The sequence below is a fragment of the Cucumis melo genome, chromosome 7 (assembly GCF_025177605.1).
Source record: "Cucumis melo cultivar AY chromosome 7, USDA_Cmelo_AY_1.0, whole genome shotgun sequence".
Classification (NCBI taxonomy): Eukaryota; Viridiplantae; Streptophyta; class Magnoliopsida; order Cucurbitales; family Cucurbitaceae; genus Cucumis; species Cucumis melo.
Window position 1 is genome coordinate 6,558,314 of NC_066863.1, and position 19,140 is coordinate 6,577,453.

Sequence of the window (19,140 nt, forward strand, 5' to 3'; positions counted from 1 at the left end):
TTATCATCTAATATTTGCTACTGATTGTGAATGTCAATTCAATTATTTGGATGGCACTATAGTCACGAGTCCAGCTTGTGCCCACCAAATTTTCCAAATTTGTGAAATTAAGTGTTGGTCAAAAAACACTTTTGTCAATTCTCGTAAAAGTAAATTTACTCTTCAAATTTCGGTTTGTAATGATTAATTTTGCTATCAATTTAATCCATGAACTTTCGGTATTCAACGACTTGCTAACCAAACTTTCTCAAAATAAAGAAGATTCTTTGAATTGTGCATGTCAATTTTTACTATTTCATTGTGCAAATGTTGTATTTTATAAAATTTTAGATCTATTTAGGTAAAAAATCTTATTAAATAATAAAGATTAAATCACTACAAATTTTAAACTAATTTTTAATTGTAAGAACTAAATCATCACATGTTTAGGGACTAAATTGTTATAGGATTTACTTCTATGATTTCTAACTTTAAGGTTAATGTCTTGAATACTATCCAAATTTTGGAAAGTGAAAATGAATTGAAATTGAGATGTTTGGAATGGATGAAAAGAAAATAATTATTTAGACATTATAGCCTTAAAAATGAATATACAGGTTAAGAAAGAACTAGCGAGCAACAATAATAACTTTATCTATTCATTTAGCATCATAGATAAAAGATAACACTAACATCTTCACCCTCACTTTCGTTTACTATATTTTCATTCTAAAGTAAGTTGAGAAAAAAAAGAGTAAATTGCAAATTACGATCACGGTCTTTTGTAGTTTGAAAAAAGCGACAAGTAGTGAATGGTTACTATTAGTATTTGACACTCCCTTGCAAATATGGCTTAATAATTTACGTATAGACAATTACTGCTATTGTCACAATTGATTGTTTTTGTTTGTGATAAATGGAAACTATTAGTGATAACTCTTTATTTGCTTGGTCCTTATTTCAAGTACTTTCCGTATTAAATAGTGATAACATTTTATAATAACTATAAGTTATTAGGAATGATAGCTTTCAAATTGAAAAATATGCTATTAATTGCTATCATTATTTCTGTATATTAATGGTGGCTTTCATCACTAAAGTACAAACTTGACATTTTAAATAGTTTTACCGCTCATCAAACATTTGTTATTTATCATTGTGCTTATTTTTAATTTATCTCCTAATGCTATAATTTTTAGGAAGGATAAATATACAGTTAGGCCAAATTTGATTCGAAATCCTACCAAATCTAACCAATTTTGAATATTAGAAAAATGATTCAAATGAAATTTCATTATATACTTCTAATAGATTCAAAAACACTCCAAATGATTTCAAATCCATTTTGATTTGAAAAGAGATTCAAACCATAAAGTAAGAGCCGAAACTGATAAAGATCAAGTGAATGCTATTAATAAATTCTACAGCAATGCAATAGTCCCTCAGACTCGAAAAGTAAAAATGATTGACCGCTCTCCTCAACAACCACACACACACACATATATACACATAAAAGGAAAAAAAAACCCTTTCCCCTTTCTCTAATAAGATCATCTCCAGAACCGGCGTCATCTTCCCAAGAAGTCAGTCCTATACTTAATTTATCAAAAGCGATCACGAAAGAAAGATTAGATAAACCTTAATATTAAATTTGATTAGATAAAGTTTGATTATACTAACTCAACTCAACTACCCTTAAGTTTACCATTGAACATCTGGTTTGGTTCGATTAGTCAATATTTTAGCTTTGAAATTCCTTTTTTTGGAGGCAACGTGGATGTCTATTGAAACTTTAGCTACTAAAAAGACATGAACAAATCTAAAAAGCCTAGAGTATATTTTGTCCAAAAAGTAGTATTTCCAATCAAAGCTTAGGGCATTTCTTCTCCAGTAGTCGTAGCTATTATCGTGGGATAATTCAAGGTGATACACAGGCTAGCCATCTCTAGTCCAATCGAGAGGCACATAAAAAATGAAATCCCCAGTATTAGAAACATATAATTAAGGCTTGGACTTCGTATGTTACACTCTAATCCAAGTATGCTCAACATCACTTGTATATTAATTTTATGAGCCAAAGTTAACTAACTTAACTTGCATAAAGTGTGTACGCTCACCTCAACCGAAAAGTTCTAATTTTGAATTACTGGATTATGAGTGTACATTTTTTAACATTTGGAGAAAAAAAATTTACGTTTCAAATTGAAAAATAAACATGCTGACCCTGGCTAACAGTGTCAGCAACTCGAAAGAAAGAATATCGTTACCTAGCAGTGGAGGACAAGGGTGAACAAAAGGAAGAGGAGCAAATTTTTTGCATAAAACAATATAGATTCTTTTACATAGATTTTCAAATCTACCCTCTACCAAAGGTCGTCGTTATAGCTTTTATTCTAGTACTCATTAGAAAATATATGGTTTTGTCCCTAATTATCCAACACACTATTGCCAGAGTTAAAGGCAATATGCAATAAAAAAAACAATCATGATGGGCTATATAAAAGAGACTCACAAGTCATTTCACGTAGTACAGCACACGTCTAAGAGAATGTAACAAAAGTCAAATGATATTCCTTCACAACCGTGGTATCCTTAGCGAAGTAAAATTCTCGTCCGCCCAATGACCAATATCCTGAAGAAATTTGAATGTCAAATGGAGAAGGAAAAAAATGAATTAAAAGGATTCAAGAGAACAAGTAAATAACCTCATTGAGTGGCTGCAGATCTATGAAAACTGGTCGATCTGAGACGACGTTTTCGAGCTCATGTTCTCCCCATTGATTGACAACGGTAACAGTGTACAATATATTGAAATTAGACCGAAGGAACTATATTTCTCATAATGCTACAATTCCTAATATTTTAGTACACAGGAGTAGGCCATACTTGTATTATCTGGAATATACATCAATTTAAAAAGTCAGGAGATCAGAATTGCAACAGTATGCATTTATATTCCGCTGCATTCAAAGAAAACATAAAGTTGGAGAGAAAAGAACTTTTTTGGGTACCTTCATTGATTGTATTATTTGGCAACAATAACTACAGGAGATCTTTGCACACTCTGGGATAATTATATTCAACGCAGAGTACGTACATGCTTTCTGTAAGATCAGACCTCAATTTCCATGAGTTATCTATTTATCAGAAATATGCAATGAACAGGTTCCTTATGGATGCCCGATGTCATCACGTACAGTTTCCTATACTGTATGAGAAATGTTTTAGAACGGTGATGTGGCAAAGAAGTTGAGTGTTAACTTTTTATTTATAGCTCACAAACAACTTGTGGCATTGGGACTACATCAGCTACTGTTAGTTACATGGGGACCAAACTACATACAACTCTCTCTATTAGCTTTCTAAAATAATGATAAAAAAAACATCAATGTCATTGGTAACAGAAAAGGGAACAACCTAAGTGCCGAGGAGAGAGAACCCCTTTTGTAGATGCTACAAAAGGGACTACCAATTCTACAGAATAATGGATAAGAATTTTGTGAACTTGAAGACCACCAAGACTAATGTGAGGCTGTATAGTGAAAAATACATTTTAATAGTGGTTTATCAAAAGTCTGAACCCTCAATATGATTCATATAATTATCATCATGACGAGCTCAACCTAAATCCATGTGTAGAAGAGTAGTGAAATCGTGTGCACGGGAACTAGCATTAATTGTAAGGGATATTTCAGCTTACTTAAAATGTTGGGCGTGAGATTTATGAGGCCTTTCCATCCAGGGATCCATATGCGACAGAGCCTTAGTGGTGTCTCTTCTACCCAGAGCATTAATTACCCTCTTGAGAAAGTCGAATGGATGCAGCACGTATCATGCTCAGGAGCCTTTCATCAAGTGCTTCAAGATCACCACAATTCCGGAGTTGAGAATATAATGGAGCAATAAAATCTGCTGCAATTTCAGCCAACTTCCACAGCGAGAAATCTCCAGCCATTTGAAGTACACTGACCGACAAATGATGGGCTATTTCGAGACAAGCTACAATTAGATTCAAGCACACTTCCTGAAGATCTTCCAGAAACCAGAACTCGGCAAGCCAACAAAGCTCTACATACGATTGGAGTTCATTCATCTTTTCTTGGTCATCCATATTATGCCATAGACACTCAGATGGAGGATCTGGCAGCTTATCTGAGTAAAACCACTCCACCAGTTTAACCATCGCCTCCCAACTTACGGGAACCTTAATTATTTCTGAGTGGCTATTGGGAAAAGAAAAGCAAAAAAAAAGAAGAAAAAAAAAAAAAGAGAAAGAAAGAAAGAAAGAAAAAGACAACCTTTAGCTGTGGCCTATAATAATGGCAAATAAAATTAGAAATACTTTCAAAAGAAAGTTCAACAAGTTATCTCCATACCACTTCCTAGATTGTACTCCTCAGAACTAATGAACTCATCACTTTCAAAATCTTAAGAGATGAAAAGTTTTATAAACCATATTTCTATAATAAAAAACGTAAAGGCTCTCTCATAGAATAATTTGTGAATAGTAATCCATGTATAAAACTTGATCAAACTGCATGTCCTGACGGCAATGATTATTTGAAAACTTAACAATCGTGCAATCTTTAATCAATGTAATCAACTAGTTCATTGTTTCCCACACTACACTACAAGACAACAGATCTCTTACAAATCCAATAACTGTAAGTATATTTTATCTTATCTTCGTTCTTTAATTGAGATAGTGTGAATTGACCGAAGAATATAACTAACAAAAGAACACAGACTATAAATTTTTATTTTATGTTCACTACATTGGAAACCACACTAGTCCCTCCTTTATGGTTGTGAATATACTAAATGTAACGAGCGTGTACCTTTCTTTCATTCCTGATTGCAACAAGGCTCTAAGATAGTCACAACTTAACCACAAGATTACTTTATGAACATGCATATGTGGCACATATAAAGCACAAAAATCACATTTCCAACTCGTCTGCTTAGTTGATTTTGCCTCCAAGATGATGTCTCTGAAAAAAGAATTGGTCTTAGTATTTTTTTGGAGAAAAGATAAACATGAAGGAAGAAAGTTAAAATATGTTCCATATATGAACTTCTCTCTGCCCAAACAACGAGACCAATTTATTGGCTTCGACCTAAATCAAATAATGTAATAAAATATCTTCTGCCGGATGATGTGAATTAAAGAAAAACACACGGTCAATGGTCCTACTCGATGATGCTCTACCCTGTTTACATTTTTCAACAAAGAAATATAATTCTCAGAACTGAATATAAGCACAAGGCTAAAGATTCAAACTAATCTAGTGGCCAATACAATAAATGTTTGTGTGATGATCCAAGATGGTCGGCTATTATTGAATACTCGTAGAGAAGAACTTATTATTTTCTTATAAAATATATACTCATTAAATGCAAACTTAGTCTACTTGAAGAAAATGTCCACTTGAAGAAAATTGAAAACCTACGAGAAATGGTGTCCAACTGGACCAAGAGCCGCAACAAGATTAAAGATGGGAAAAGGAGTCCCCCACTTCGGCCTTCTTCTACAAAGTATATGCACCAGAGTCTGTATTCTACAATGTTTGGCAAGACTTCTCAACTTCTTTGCAAGTTCCTCCCCTGCTTGTAGGTATCCCCTGTAAACATACTCCAGTAACTTTGCCATTGCATCATCGTCAACATGCGAAGATAGACAAACCTCTTTCTGTGTCTTTACAGATGAGTTTTTGTCTGTGAAGGATGAATAATTAGGATCTTTCTCATTAACGGGTAGCCAGTTAGGAGGCAGCAGTGATGCACACCGAGCTGCAAGAATCACACCATGGACATTTAGAGACTTCCCATTTGTGTGAATGAAACGAATGTCTGAATACGCACACCCTTCAAGTGCTCTGCCAATCTTGTTCCCAAATTTACTAGGAAACCCATAGAATCCCAATAAACTAAGAATATGTGCAGCATACCACTTCAGTCCAGGAGCGTAACAACCACTGCAGATATCCTGAAGCTGACTTATTAACTCATCTTCGGTAAATCCAATTGATAAAAAAGATGTGTCTCTTTCGTTTGTCAAGGAACCCAATTGTATTAACTCAGCCAGGCCCACAAAACTATATAGAAGTAGGACATCTCTTCCCTCCCATTCTTTGCTAGGCCCCTGACAACAAGCTCTCTCATGAAAGTTAAAATGCAAATGAGGAGAATAGCTCACCCTATCGAAATGGACTTCATTACTCAAGCACCACTTAACAAAGGAGACTATTGCCTTCCTGCATTCTGCATTCTTGTCCCACATTGTATACTGTGGCAGACCTACACAACATATTAAACATAACAAGTTTGCAACTAAAAGAATATTTGGCATTCCAGAAATTATCCCACATGAAATGCCTGTTAGGGTGTGACGAAAGTCCCTCAAATATGACTTATTTGGCTCTAGCATCTTTGTTAACATAGACGTAGTCTTTGATGCAATATAATTGGAAGGAGAATAAATCATCATCATAATTGCTCTCAATATTGATTCATTTTTTGAGGCATTGACAACATCGCTTTGACATATTTGACGCCAGCCCATAAATAATTCAGTGAATTCCAAACTGTCAATAAAAGGATTTTTAAGAAATGAGTCAACGATGAAATAAAACAACATGAAAGAATTAAGCATATAATAAAGTAAAACTCCACATGTACAGAGTAATGGTACCAGGCACATGATAGGAGTACGTCAATTAAGAGTCGATTTGAACTTTTTTTCAGGTAAACATCTTCATTGAAGTTTGTGGCAAGCCAACCAAGAATTTCCCAGATATATACCCTCAATCCAGGAAAATAATTTGATTTAAGACCATCCCGAACAATGTGTATCTCGTCTTCCAATGACAAAATGCCTTCATATAATTGTTTGGGACACTTTCCAAGTAGAAGACAAAGAAGAGCTCTGTCAATTCCGTGTTTCCAAAAATAGTTGTGATGCTGGCCAGCCCAACGAGTGATTAAGGCCACCAAGCGACTGGCCTCCTCAAGCAAGCACGTCTGCTGATTGGTAACTATTTCAGGCTGCAAACTACACTCATCAATTGCATTTATTATGGCCTTGACAACTGGTTCACAACATGAACTCATCCTTTTCAACCCGGTCTCCTCATTTATCTGAGCAAGAAATGTCACAAAATAAGTTCTAAGCAGAGAACACGTATTCATTCAATACTATGTCAAATAAACATCTTCACACTTAGTTCTAACCACTATACATTGTGCAAGTCTAAATGCTTCAATCCTAACATGATGAGGGCGTGACTGGCCCATGCATTCCACCATTTCCAGCAGAATTCCTTCTCCATGCTCTAAAAGCTTCTTTGCCCCAATACCACATAAAGCTGCAAAGGAAAATTGACAACTTTTTCTCAATTACCATTCTGCAAACTCAAAGTAGGAAAATTCCATTGTATTCATTACCTATTGCTGAATACAACTTCAAAACTTCAGCTCTAACTGAAAAGTCTGGCTTGACATATATATCATACAAAGCTTCCATCAATTTAGCATCACTCCAAACTGGAAACCTAGAGAGAGGCCACCGACAGAGTATTGTACTTAAAAGGGAAAAAAGAGGTTGAATACATTCAACTGGGTTCACAGCTCCAGAGAAGTCTCTAATGATGCCAATCAAATGAAGAACAACTTCAGACTTTTTTAGAATCTCCCAAAGTGCTTCCTCACTTTTACTTGGTACATTTGAAATAATCAAATTCAGTGCTGTAGCACATGCTACAGATATTTGTATTTGACGAGCAGGTAGCAGACATGAAAGAGCATGAGAAAGATCCAAAATGAAAGGTTTTAACAGTGCATTTGGTATAGCACTGACCAGCTTTATGGCAACATCAGCTGCTATACTTGAAGCTGCCCCATTCTTATCTTCAAGAATCCACACCAAAGAATAAACAATATCAGGTAAAGAATCCTGAAAGAAACAGAGGGGTTGGAAACAACCATCCGAGAACAAGAAGGAAAAAAAAGCCCAAAACAGGTTGTAAATGAAAACTTTCCAACAATATAAAAGAGAATTCAACCAGTCAACTTAATAACATAATACATAAGACAAGGACAGTTACAGAGTTGAACGAATTATTAAGTTTTACGCAGAACAAGCTTAAAATTATCCAGCAGCATATGAGAAAGAGGAAGAAAAAGAGCATCCTTGTTCTTTTTAAAATTTTGTCCACATGCAGCCTAAGATACCTGACCCCTTTATTAAAAAAAAATATGCAATTTAATCGGGGGATGTGGATATCATATGTGAGTTGGTTAATGGCAAAGGCTTGTAATAAAGATCATTAGTAACCACTCTAATCAGAGTATTCTATCATAGGGCATCGTAGGATGTGGATATCAACAATTATAGAGATTTAGGTCTTCCTTTTGATAATATATACCCAATTTCAGTCCAAAAAAGTTATCAGATGTTACTATTCTTGAGAGAATCATGTTCAGAGGGCAATCCCGGAGTCACTTAAATGAAGTCCTCCATTACTTTCAGAAAGTATGGCGCTCTAAACAACTATAAAAAAATCATACACAATGCACAATTGTATTTGATTGGATTTCCGAAATCTAAAAGACAACAGTAAGTGCGATACCTTCACGAGATGATGATAGCATAATTCCCTGGGAACAGATTCAAGAAATGCCGCAATGGAGCGAACAACATGTCTCTGTACCTCATTATCCGTGCACATCCATTTCCTCGTGTTTTGTTCATTAAACCTGACATGGAAAACAATAACTCCACAGTTACGGCGTACACAAACTAATCAACCGAGTAAAATTACAACACCTAAATAGTTTCCTTCGGTAACAACTTCAAACAGTTAATCATATAAAAAGGAGCACACAACATTGTATTCCAAGGCTTCGACGTCATTTCTTAGATAAGAGACAACCGCTAAGAGGCAGGAAAATCACAAAGATGTCACGATTCCAATCGACTTTGAAGCCAAACTAAATTAACATTCTGAATAAGAGTAGGATGAAAAGAAAAGTTCAGAAGCAGTAATCGACAGAGAAGTCAATAAATTCAATTCTGAAGCAGGTTGAGAAGGTGCGCAGAGCAATAATAGAAGAAATACAGCGAGTGCATTATGGCGTTGAAGAAGGCTGAAAACTGACCGTGTACCGAGATTGAGAGCGTCGTGAAGACGGCGATGGAGAGTGTGGATGTGGCTGGAGGATTCAACTCGACCACCGCCTTTGGAGGATCTCATCTCGAATGGCCAATCGAATCGTCAGTTTCTATGAGGCGAAAGACATTAGAAGTGGAGAGAAGTTTGAGGACATCAATGAAGTTGAAGAACCGCTTTGAAGCGAATGCAAGTAACTACAAAAAGTACTTTCCTTTGATAAAAAGTATTCACAGATTTTAAGTAGCCAAAATTATCACCCACAAAAATATAATAAAATTTTAGATTATCTACCAAATGCATGAGCTTATTTGATAGAGAATCCTAATTCTACTCAAAGTTTTTAGATTTAGAGGCCATCCAATTCCAATTCTATTCTGAATTATACGATCCATCCTAATTATATTAAATAGATGTATCATATGTTACAAACTCAATTCATATTTTTAAAATATAATATGTATTATAGATCATACCAAAAGAGATTAAAATTGTAATTTAACAATCTTTTGAACATCAATTATATTCATAAATAAATTAATAATAGCTTATTGTTAAACAAATTCTTAATGGATAATTTATAAATATATAGTATATGTAGTCACCTATTTTGTACGGCCATATTTAAAGCTAATTCAATAGTGAGATTATTTTTTTGTCTAATTTTTAATTTTGTAATTAACACCTTATTCTTAAAAAAAATATTATTAACCATGGTGGCTAGCTTGGTTAAAGTGCCTAAATCAACTAGAGCAACTAAGATAGGCGGGGAAATACTAAATATGACAACTTTTTAAAACTGATTTTGGTTGTAAAGATTCCATACCATTTTGAGGTGTAAGCCAAAGTTTACATTATTTCGAAGTCATTCTGCTTCTTCTCCAACCTTGTCTAGAGCTATAAATTCAGATTCCATTGTAGATCGTGCTATACAAGTTTGTTTGGAAGATTTCCAAGATACAACCCCACCTTCAAGTGAAAATGTAACCACTTGTGGATTTGAAGTCTTTAGTACTCGATATCCAGTTGGCTTCACTATAACATTCAAGTACATCATGATAGCGAGTATAGTGTAATCCATTATTTTTAGTATGCTTTAAGTGTCCCAAAATTCTCAAGATAGCTTCCAAATAATCTGGACCTAGATTACTTGTATAACGACTTACCTTGCTTACAGTATACACTATATCAGGATGTGTACAACTCATGATGTACATTAAGCTACCAAAGATGCAAGAGTACTCTAATTGTGTTATACTATCTTCGTTATTTTTACTTAAAAGGAAACTAACATTAATTGGGGTCTTTACAACCACAATGTCATGTTTTTTTTATTTCTTCAATATTTTATCAACATAATGTGATTGAGACAGCACTAACCCTTGTGGGATTCTAGAAATTTCAATACCTAAAATAACATCAGCGATGTCCATGTCTTTCATCTCAAATTTACTGACCATTATTTATTTGGTAGTCTTAATAATGTCATACTATCTCCGTAATTGTTTTGGTGTTTGTTTAAATTCATAAAAAACTTAATTAATTTGCAAACTTTATTTTCTTGACCAAGAGAAACAAACCCTTGAGATTATTGCATGTAGACTCTTCATCTAACTCACCATTTAAAAATATTGCATCTGATGTATCTCAAATCCATACAAAACTGATATTGTTGTGAACATGTAAATGAAAGTAATTTTAGTAATTGGCGAATGGAAGTAATTTTAGTAATTGGTGAGTATGTATCAAAATATTGAACTCCTTGTTGCTTGTAAACTTTAACAAGTCTTGCCTTATATCGACCTATTAGTCTTCATTTTTCGTTAGAATGAATATCGACCTATTAGTCTTCATTTTTCGTTAGAATGAAGATTCATTGTAATTAAGTGATCTACTTCTTTCCCAAGTATTATTTACTTCCTAATAGAATTAAGAAGTAAGAATTAAGTGGTTTACTTCTTAATAGAAGCATACCCAAACTCACAATTTCACTATTCAGGGAGGACCCGATCTTTCTAAATGTTTGAGGTTCATAAAAGAACTAGACCCAAATGATCACCATTCTCAAAGTGTTTGTAATCTTACTTCATAAGACCATTCTCAGTGTGTATGGACTAGAAATCGATACGCACGTCTGTATGCAATCTATAATTTTTTATCATATTCCAATCATTTCAGGTTTAGGCACGACAATTTTACTAAGAACCCCACACTTTTTAAGAATTAGTAGGTCTTCCTATACATTGTTTCGAAAATCAACTGTGATAAATATATAAGTAGAAAACTCACCGCCGACCGCCGACCGCCGACCAATAGAAGATCGATGGATTCGGTTGAAACCGACGAATGTTTTAGGAATAAATTTCAAAGGTTCCGACGACTTTTTAGATATAAATTTTAAAGGCATAGGTCGGTGGAAGATTATAGAGATTCAGTTGATGTCAAGTCTTTTCAAAGCAAAAAGATTTTAGAAATAAATTTCAAAGGCTTCGACAACCGATCTTGTTGACGAGAAGCATAGTTGAAATCGGGTTGAACTTGATGAAAAAACCAAACCCCATCGACCGATGCTCATCACCGATAATGGCTGTGGGCGAAGTTGGTCGTTGGAGCATGTGGTTAAAGACGATTTGTGGTCAGAGTTGATCATCGCAATAGATGCCAAATGGAATTATTAAAAACATTGTTAGAAGAAGAAACAAGTTTATGAAGAAATGTGGAAACTTGAAAGAACACACTAATGAAGAAGAGTTTGGCAAAAATCACTAACTTGAGTTTCTATCCTAACGGAATTCATATAAATTCTCCAACGTATATCCTTACAAAGTACAAACTTATTACTTCTGCCTGCTAAACCTAAAAGAGTAGTGAGTCCTTAAGCTAGCGCAAACAGGGGCATTCATCTCGCCGCTCCGATTCAACCGAACCGGCGCCCGGCGGAAGGATCGGCAGTATCACATCCCGTTCCAGCTTCTTCATCATTAGCATCGCCACCGCGATGCACCTGATTGGATGAAATCGATTGAGCAGCGGCCGCGGAAGAATGAGCGCCAGAAGTATCTCCAGCAATTTTGTGTGCACTGGAAAAAAGATCGACAGTATCGGAGTCCGAAATTTTCCCAGATTCAAGCGGCGTACCGTGCTTGTAGGCGACTCTTAGGGCTTCGTCTTCGGATAATTTAGCTTGAGCAGCACCGTATGTTATATCGTCTTTGCTCTTCGCCATTGTTGATTCCCTTCACTCAAGCACGATCTCTGTATCTCGTAATTAATATTGGAGACGACGGATTGGGTTTTGGAATTGGTGTATTAGGCGAATATGATGACACGAAGAAGAGAAGCCGCTGAGTTATCGCGACAGGTACGTCTCCTTGAGATGACTCGTTGGCTTCGTGTCTCTCCGATAATCCATTAGGATTTAGACAAAATGTCTTTTTTTTTTTAGTTTAAAACCGGCCAAAATAAAAAAATGAAATTCTAAGATCGACTGCATTAATTTATTAAGTATGTGTTGGAAATAAAATTTGAAATATTGTAAAAAAAAAATTATTTTGAATAAAATTTAAATGTAAATGTTTTCAAAAATAATGTTTGAGGTGTGTTTTAAATTAGTTTCTATAAAAAATATTAAAATAAAGTTGAATTTTTAATATAACCTTTTTCTATATTTAATCTAATGTTTTATGAGCAGTGTTTTAAATAAAGAACATAGGAAAATTGTAAGTTTGATGGATTTTGAGTAGGTTTTAATTACTCTATTTTCTTATATTTAATATTTTTTATTTTGAAAATATCTCTAAAAACTTTATTTTTATTTAAATTTTTTCAATAAATAAATTTTAAAATTATCTTGAATAACTTTTAATTGTTTTATTATTTTTTTTTTTAAAATGACGTATTTTTTAAATTAAACAATTGAGTCAAAACACATTATAAATTGACATATTCTTTTTGTAGAAAATATGTTTTGAAATACCAAATTTGCCCTCAAAATTAAAGGCATCACTCTCACTATCTCCTATGCCTTTCTTTCTTCTTCCTCTTCAACAACCACTATTCTACCATTCACCACTCAATGCTATTGCATTGGTATTAATTGTGAAAAAAAAGTAGACATTGATTATTTTTACTTACTTTGTGTACAAATTTTGGTTTAGGGTTTAGAGCAGAGGCGAAAAATAAGGTATAAAGAAAGAGGACAGTCATTCATCTTTAATCATAAAATGATCAAAGGGTATATTTAGTCATAGACTTAACAATCACATACAACTAAGAGTTAACTCAATTACTAACCATAGATGAAAGATCGTGTACCAATGTGTTTGTGCGTAGTGATTGCTAAATAGATGTCAATGATCACATTCCTGTGAAAAGTGATCACTATATTGCATGCTAGCGATCATGTACCTAACGTTATGTTCAACATCAAGTAATCTCATAGCTCAACATGAAAATTGATCGCACATCACATGTTATGCGATTACTATATGTAATTGTATTTGATTACTTATCACATGGTACACGATCTCTTAACAACACGTAAGCAATTACTAAGTCAAGACTAAATTACCATATGTTTGTTTTATGGGCACAATTAGTGATTGTCCTTCTTCCTTTATTTCTCATTTTTTGTTTGCTCTAAACCCACAAAAAACGTTAGTCTTCGGTGCAATGTCATAGTAGATGGTAGGTCGTGCAGAACTTATTTCAAACTAAGATCACAGAGCTTGCAAAATATCAACTAAAAGTGATCAATGTTTACTTGCACTCATGCTTGATATCAATAAAATCTGTAGTGTTCATGGTAGAAAGTTGGTAAATAATAAACATCAAACAAATACAGAATATTAGTGTTGCATTGAATGAAGTTTTGGTGGTGGTTGGAAAAGAAAAGAAGAAAAATAAAGAAAAAAAGAAAGTAAGAAGTGATGCATGTAATATCATCGAGGACAATCTTGACATTATTTATAAGAAAAAAAAAGTAAACGTAAAACTATCAAAACTATAGTAAAATATTTATTAATAAATACTAATAAATAACTTTTGTTATGAATATTCGATATTAATTAAAGTCAAATATTATTAGATGTCCATCACCTCTTTAGGTTACAAATTTATCCAATAATCTCCCCATCAATATTCATAACTTTCTTGTCCCCTATTTATGTTTGGTTTTGTAACCATTATTCTCGCAATCCTATAAATAGAGGTCGTAGAGATCATTTGTATACATACCACAATTGAGTTCAATTGTCTTCTCTTCTTCCTCTCTTCTCTCTTCTCTCTTGTCTCTTCTTCCTCTCTTCTCTATTCTTCTTTTTGTTTGTTTCATTATCCTTTATTTCATAACACGTTATCAGCACGAGTCTCTACTAATTTGAAGGTTTTGTAGCAATTGATTTTGATTCTTGTTAAAGATTCGGCTAGAATTATTTTCATAGTTTTTGAGGTATTTAGAATTTTGTCCAAATATGGTGAGTATTTTGATTTTGATGATTTTGTCATATATGTATGTATTTGGTGTATTCATCATTGATCTTCTCATCACCATCATTCATATTTCTTGATAACTAAGTATGCAATATATGTTAATTGTGATTGTTTGCTAAGATATATTTGTTATTAGTTTTATAAATTGATTTGATCGAATCGAAAAACTTTATTCATGTTTTCATATGTTCGACAAAAATTGCATGTACTTTATCCTCATACTTTGGTAGAATGACTAAATAGAAAAAAAAAATTGCGATTGTATAGATTTAATGAAAAACTATCCTTAATTTGGTTTCAAGTTATGCATGACATTTCATAGTAAAATTTTGTGATATTAAATTTTGGGTGCATGAGATATGTATATCATGACATATGTGTTGAATAAGTATATAATAAAATTGTTATGAAATAAAGGATGATCAAACAAACATAGAGAAGAGAGGAAGAAGAGAAGACAATTAAACTCAACTGTGGCGTGTATATAGATGATCTCTACAACAATAGAGTTCTGAGAATAATGGTTACAAAACCAAACATAAATAAGGGACAAGAAAGTTATGGATATTGATGGAGAGGTTATTGGATGAATTTGTAACCTAAAGAGGTTATGGACATTTAATAATATTTGACTTTAATATTGAATATTCATAATACTCCCCCTTTAGATGTCCATATTATATAAAATAAATGTTTCGTTAAAACTTTATTAGGAAAAAACCCAGTGGAAAAAAATCATAGTGAAGGAAAAAGAGTACATCATTTTATATACTTTAATAATTGCCTCATTAAAATCATTGCTAGGAAGACCCAATCGGAAAAACCATAGTCAAGAAAAGAATGCAGTATTTTTACTCCCCTCATGAGTACATCACTTGAATTCTCCGAGTTGTCACATTTCAATGTTGTGCTTAAGCTTTTCAAATGGCGGAGTTAGTAATTGCCTTTGTAAATAAGTCTGTCATGTTGTCTTTTGAAGAATTTTGTTGAATATTAATGTCATCATTTGATGCTTTGTCTTCATATAAGAACACTATTGGCTAGTTTTGTACATCACCAATATCGCTGCATGATTTAAAGTAGTTGTTCTGATATGCTTTATAAGCTGCCATAATATAGAAAAAATTCTTCTATATGTATTGAGTAACTCGTGTAAGATCTAGCTCGCATGGGTTAGATAAATAACCTATATATTCATAATCAACTAGATCACAATTAGATCTATTAGAATAAATTATTGTAAGCTAATAATTCTTAAATTAGACATAACATAGTTTAGTTCTATTTCAATATTTTTGGAGAAATATTATTTTTATGTAACAAAATTACTAAAATATTATAACAGATTGTGGATAAACTAGTAAAGATACGAGTGTACTTATTTTTCAAAATTATGGTTCTTCACAACCTCAAGTTCTTCGTTATCTTTCTGATACAATTTTTTTTTTCCACATGGCCAAGTGAATGAACCACCCTAGGAAAGTTCAATGATATAACTAGTCCAATTTTATTTGCTTTATGTTTTATTTGCAAGTTAAGACAAAACGTATAATCTCAAATTCTTTTTAGAAAAATTCTATTGTTTTTTAAATCTCTTCAGGAGTTTTTACTAAATCATCAAATTAGACAAATAGGGGTTATGTTTATACCCTCTTATCAACAAAAATGTAATAAGAGATGATGATATTCATCTGGAATATTTTACTGAATCATATGATTTCATAACCTTTAATCCTTCAGGGATATAATTATTAATAATTTATACCAATGTATAATGACTACATCCATAAGGTGTATGTTAAGCTTTGCATACACACTAAGATATGTTAGATATCTCATGGTATTGTATCCACCATAAGAGAATATGTATCTCTCATATAACCAATAACAATTCTTTGTGTGGAACTTGTCCCACTTTCTATTTGTTTTTCTTACAAACACTTTACTTGTATTCATCATTTTCGACATTCTCTAAATGTTTAACTAGTTCTCACGATTTGAAACATATAAGTTTATTTTGATTGGATTGTTTCTTTTCACATGAGTCAATCCTTTTTGTGTTGTCGCAACATTGTTCAATATGTCTAAGTACGTATTACTTATTTTCATAAATAATATCGTGAGCAACATTGTATGCAAAAATGTTGTCAAGTTATTTAAGTATGGTTCCATTTCTTGTCATGACATAATTTTATCGAGATCGCTTTACCATTTTTTTTTTAATTTTAAGATTCTCATGAGTACTCATATTCAGGATTTCTTCTAGAATATCTATATCCTTAACTGATCATTAATTGACTATTTCTTCTTTAAGTGTCTTTCTCTTTGGAACTCACATTTGCCTATCACGCTTCAAGTTGTAGTATTAACAACTTGTTGCACTAGGATATCATTCTTGGATGGTATCTTTGTAACCACTATAACTCGGTCACTTTCTTACCATTATAAATGTTATGTAAATGCATCTACATTTGATTTGATATCATTTTATTCTAAATGAGATGTCTTTTGAACTTCTAGTTCAAAATAATTTGTATGATGATCAAAATGAGACAATACTTATGCATTTCATTCAATTTATTTTTCCAACATTTCCTTAATTTCTCCCCCTAATGTTTGGGAAAAAAATTGTCTCATTAATAAGAACTAGCAAATTGCATAGTAAATATATCATCCATCCGGGGTTTAATTGTTTCATCATCTTACACATGTTCTCATACAAATTTAGAAGCTTTTCTATTTAAACATATGCTACAGTATGTTCGTTCACTTATCTAATGTTTGGGATGCAAACTCACTAACATTCTTAAATCAAAATAATAAGTATATCTATGGCCAAGAATAGGATGCGCCAACAAGAATTAATAAACCATGAATCTCTTCCCAAAAGCATGAGAGTTTCAATTTCAAATTTCGCTAGTGAGAGTTTGATAATTAACCTCTTGAGAACAAGAGACTCCTTGACAATTTATTACATGAAAGAATTTTCTAGTTCTTCAATGGATGTCGATGTATATTTCCAATCATACATTAATTTCATTATTGACCCAAAATGACTCTCATGTCAAATAAAATTATGTTTGGATCAATGAACTTCAGGTTCGTTGTTGCATATATATCAATTACACGAATGTGTGTGTAATATAATTGAGAAGTAAAAGTAGGCAAATTTTCTATGTGTAATACCCGCAGAAGATTATATATAATATATGCATATCATATATTATTCTTATAGTCAATCTCTCTAGATATGATATCGATTACAACATATACCTTTCCAGTTTACTAAACTTCTCTGTGATAGATTTACAAAGATAGTAAGGTATATCAAGACTATCAAATCTTGAAGGGGTATTGTAGTTTTAAGTATAATATGCATAGATGTACTATATGCAACACATAAATATCAAGAGATTATTCTTATTCTCTCCAAAAGATTAAAAAGAAATCCAAATATTTCATCCATATATAAATGGGCAAAAAGAATAATCATCTCTTCAAGAGATTGTAAGTAATCTGTGATATCCGAATAATATCATATTTATAAGGTTAAAATAAAAACAATGACCTCTTCGAGAGATACAAATAATTTATCAAAATTTGCTTTCATACATCGCTCTCCTTTTCATCGTTAAGGATTTTAGTTTTTCAAATAGACTCTTAATGTACGACAAGTACAAAATTATTGTATCTTTTCTAAACATATTTGGAAAATAAAATTCTCATATGGTTCTAATTAAATAAACCCTTATTTTCTATTAACATAATTTCGATCTTACTAAATATTGTAACATTCACTTCAGGGAATGCTATTAAATTATTTAATCAAAATTTACCACCTTTTTTTAATTTTTGTATAGAAACATATACTCAATATATAATATAGTGTTTCAAACTTTCTTTATCAAATTGTTATTGTAAGAGCAAAGATGTTTTGAAATGTGCAACTACTGGTGCACGACAAAAACAATGAGCACTAATAGATTTATGCAACTTCAGGTGCATTAAATCAACGTTGAGTTTAAGAAGTAATTAACTATTATACATAACTTTTATAAACTTTGTCATAAGAGAATTTAATCAAATATATATAATTACTACATATAAAATTTTTAAGACTCATAAAGTTCACATGAAAATAATTTAAATATTCAACAATCAAATAAGTTTCAAAGACAACATCGAAAATTTATTCTCATATTTGAAAAACAACATTAACATTATATAATCTTAACGTATATATATAGAAGATAAATATTACCACGGTATTTGTCAAGTAAAATGAAATCCAATTAAGAAAATAAATATTCTAATTTAAACTTTCATATAAATTAATTAGAAAAACATCTCAATCAAATATTTCAAATATAATAATTATATTTAAATATAAGGCATGATTTACCACCTTAATCTAAATAACATTAGAACATTTATAACATAAATCTAAAATGATAAAACATATTTGACAAATCTATAAGTTTTAACCAAAAAATTAAAATCAAGA

The 19,140-nt window shown here is 32.3% G+C and overlaps 2 protein-coding genes across 6 annotated transcripts; both read right to left on the reverse strand.

Moving 5' to 3' along the window:
• Window positions 1-1,367: 1,367 nt before the first annotated feature.
• Window positions 1,368-9,348, reverse strand: LOC103487681 (BTB/POZ domain-containing protein At1g04390). 5 transcript variants are annotated; one of them, XM_017044390.2, is made up of 12 exons: window positions 9,136-9,348; window positions 8,607-8,733; window positions 7,423-7,930; window positions 7,210-7,343; window positions 6,671-7,116; window positions 5,430-6,563; window positions 4,818-4,970; window positions 3,680-4,202; window positions 2,991-3,187; window positions 2,685-2,874; window positions 2,492-2,611; window positions 1,368-1,569 (listed from the first exon to the last, which is right to left on the reverse strand). In XM_017044390.2, the coding sequence occupies exons 1-8, from the start codon at window positions 9,228-9,230 to the stop codon at window positions 3,770-3,772; spliced, it is 3,030 nt and encodes a 1,009-aa protein (XP_016899879.2). In that variant the 5' UTR covers window positions 9,231-9,348; the 3' UTR covers window positions 1,368-1,569; window positions 2,492-2,611; window positions 2,685-2,874; window positions 2,991-3,187; window positions 3,680-3,769. The 5 variants fall into 5 exon arrangements, with proteins under 5 accessions (XP_016899879.2, XP_016899878.2, XP_016899880.2 ...); XM_017044389.2 differs by having other exon boundaries at window positions 1,368-1,574; XM_017044391.2 differs by lacking the exon at window positions 1,368-1,569 and having other exon boundaries at window positions 2,267-2,611; window positions 2,991-3,182.
• A 2,501-nt stretch (window positions 9,349-11,849) lies between these two features.
• LOC103487654 (SEED MATURATION PROTEIN 1) lies at window positions 11,850-13,940 on the reverse strand. The gene has a single exon (XM_008446066.3). It carries the CDS (start codon window positions 12,370-12,372, stop codon window positions 12,064-12,066), a length of 309 nt encoding a protein of 102 aa, XP_008444288.2. The 5' UTR covers window positions 12,373-13,940; the 3' UTR covers window positions 11,850-12,063.
• Between the last annotated feature and the right edge of the window lie 5,200 nt (window positions 13,941-19,140).

Bases quoted from the DNA above. Each gene is read 5' to 3' on its own strand.
- LOC103487681 (XM_017044390.2), bottom strand. From the start codon at position 9,230: ATGAGATCCTCCAAAGGCGGTGGTCGAGTTGAATCCTCCAGCCACATC. The intron at 8,734-9,135 runs GTCAGTTTTCAG...TTTCCATGTCAG, and splicing joins GCTCTCAATCTCGGTACACG to GTTTAATGAACAAAACACGA. The intron at 4,203-4,817 runs GTACACGCTCGT...TTTTCCCAATAG, and splicing joins CAATCAGGAATGAAAGAAAG to CCACTCAGAAATAATTAAGG.
- LOC103487654 (XM_008446066.3), bottom strand. From the start codon at position 12,372: ATGGCGAAGAGCAAAGACGATATAACATACGGTGCTGCTCAAGCTAAA.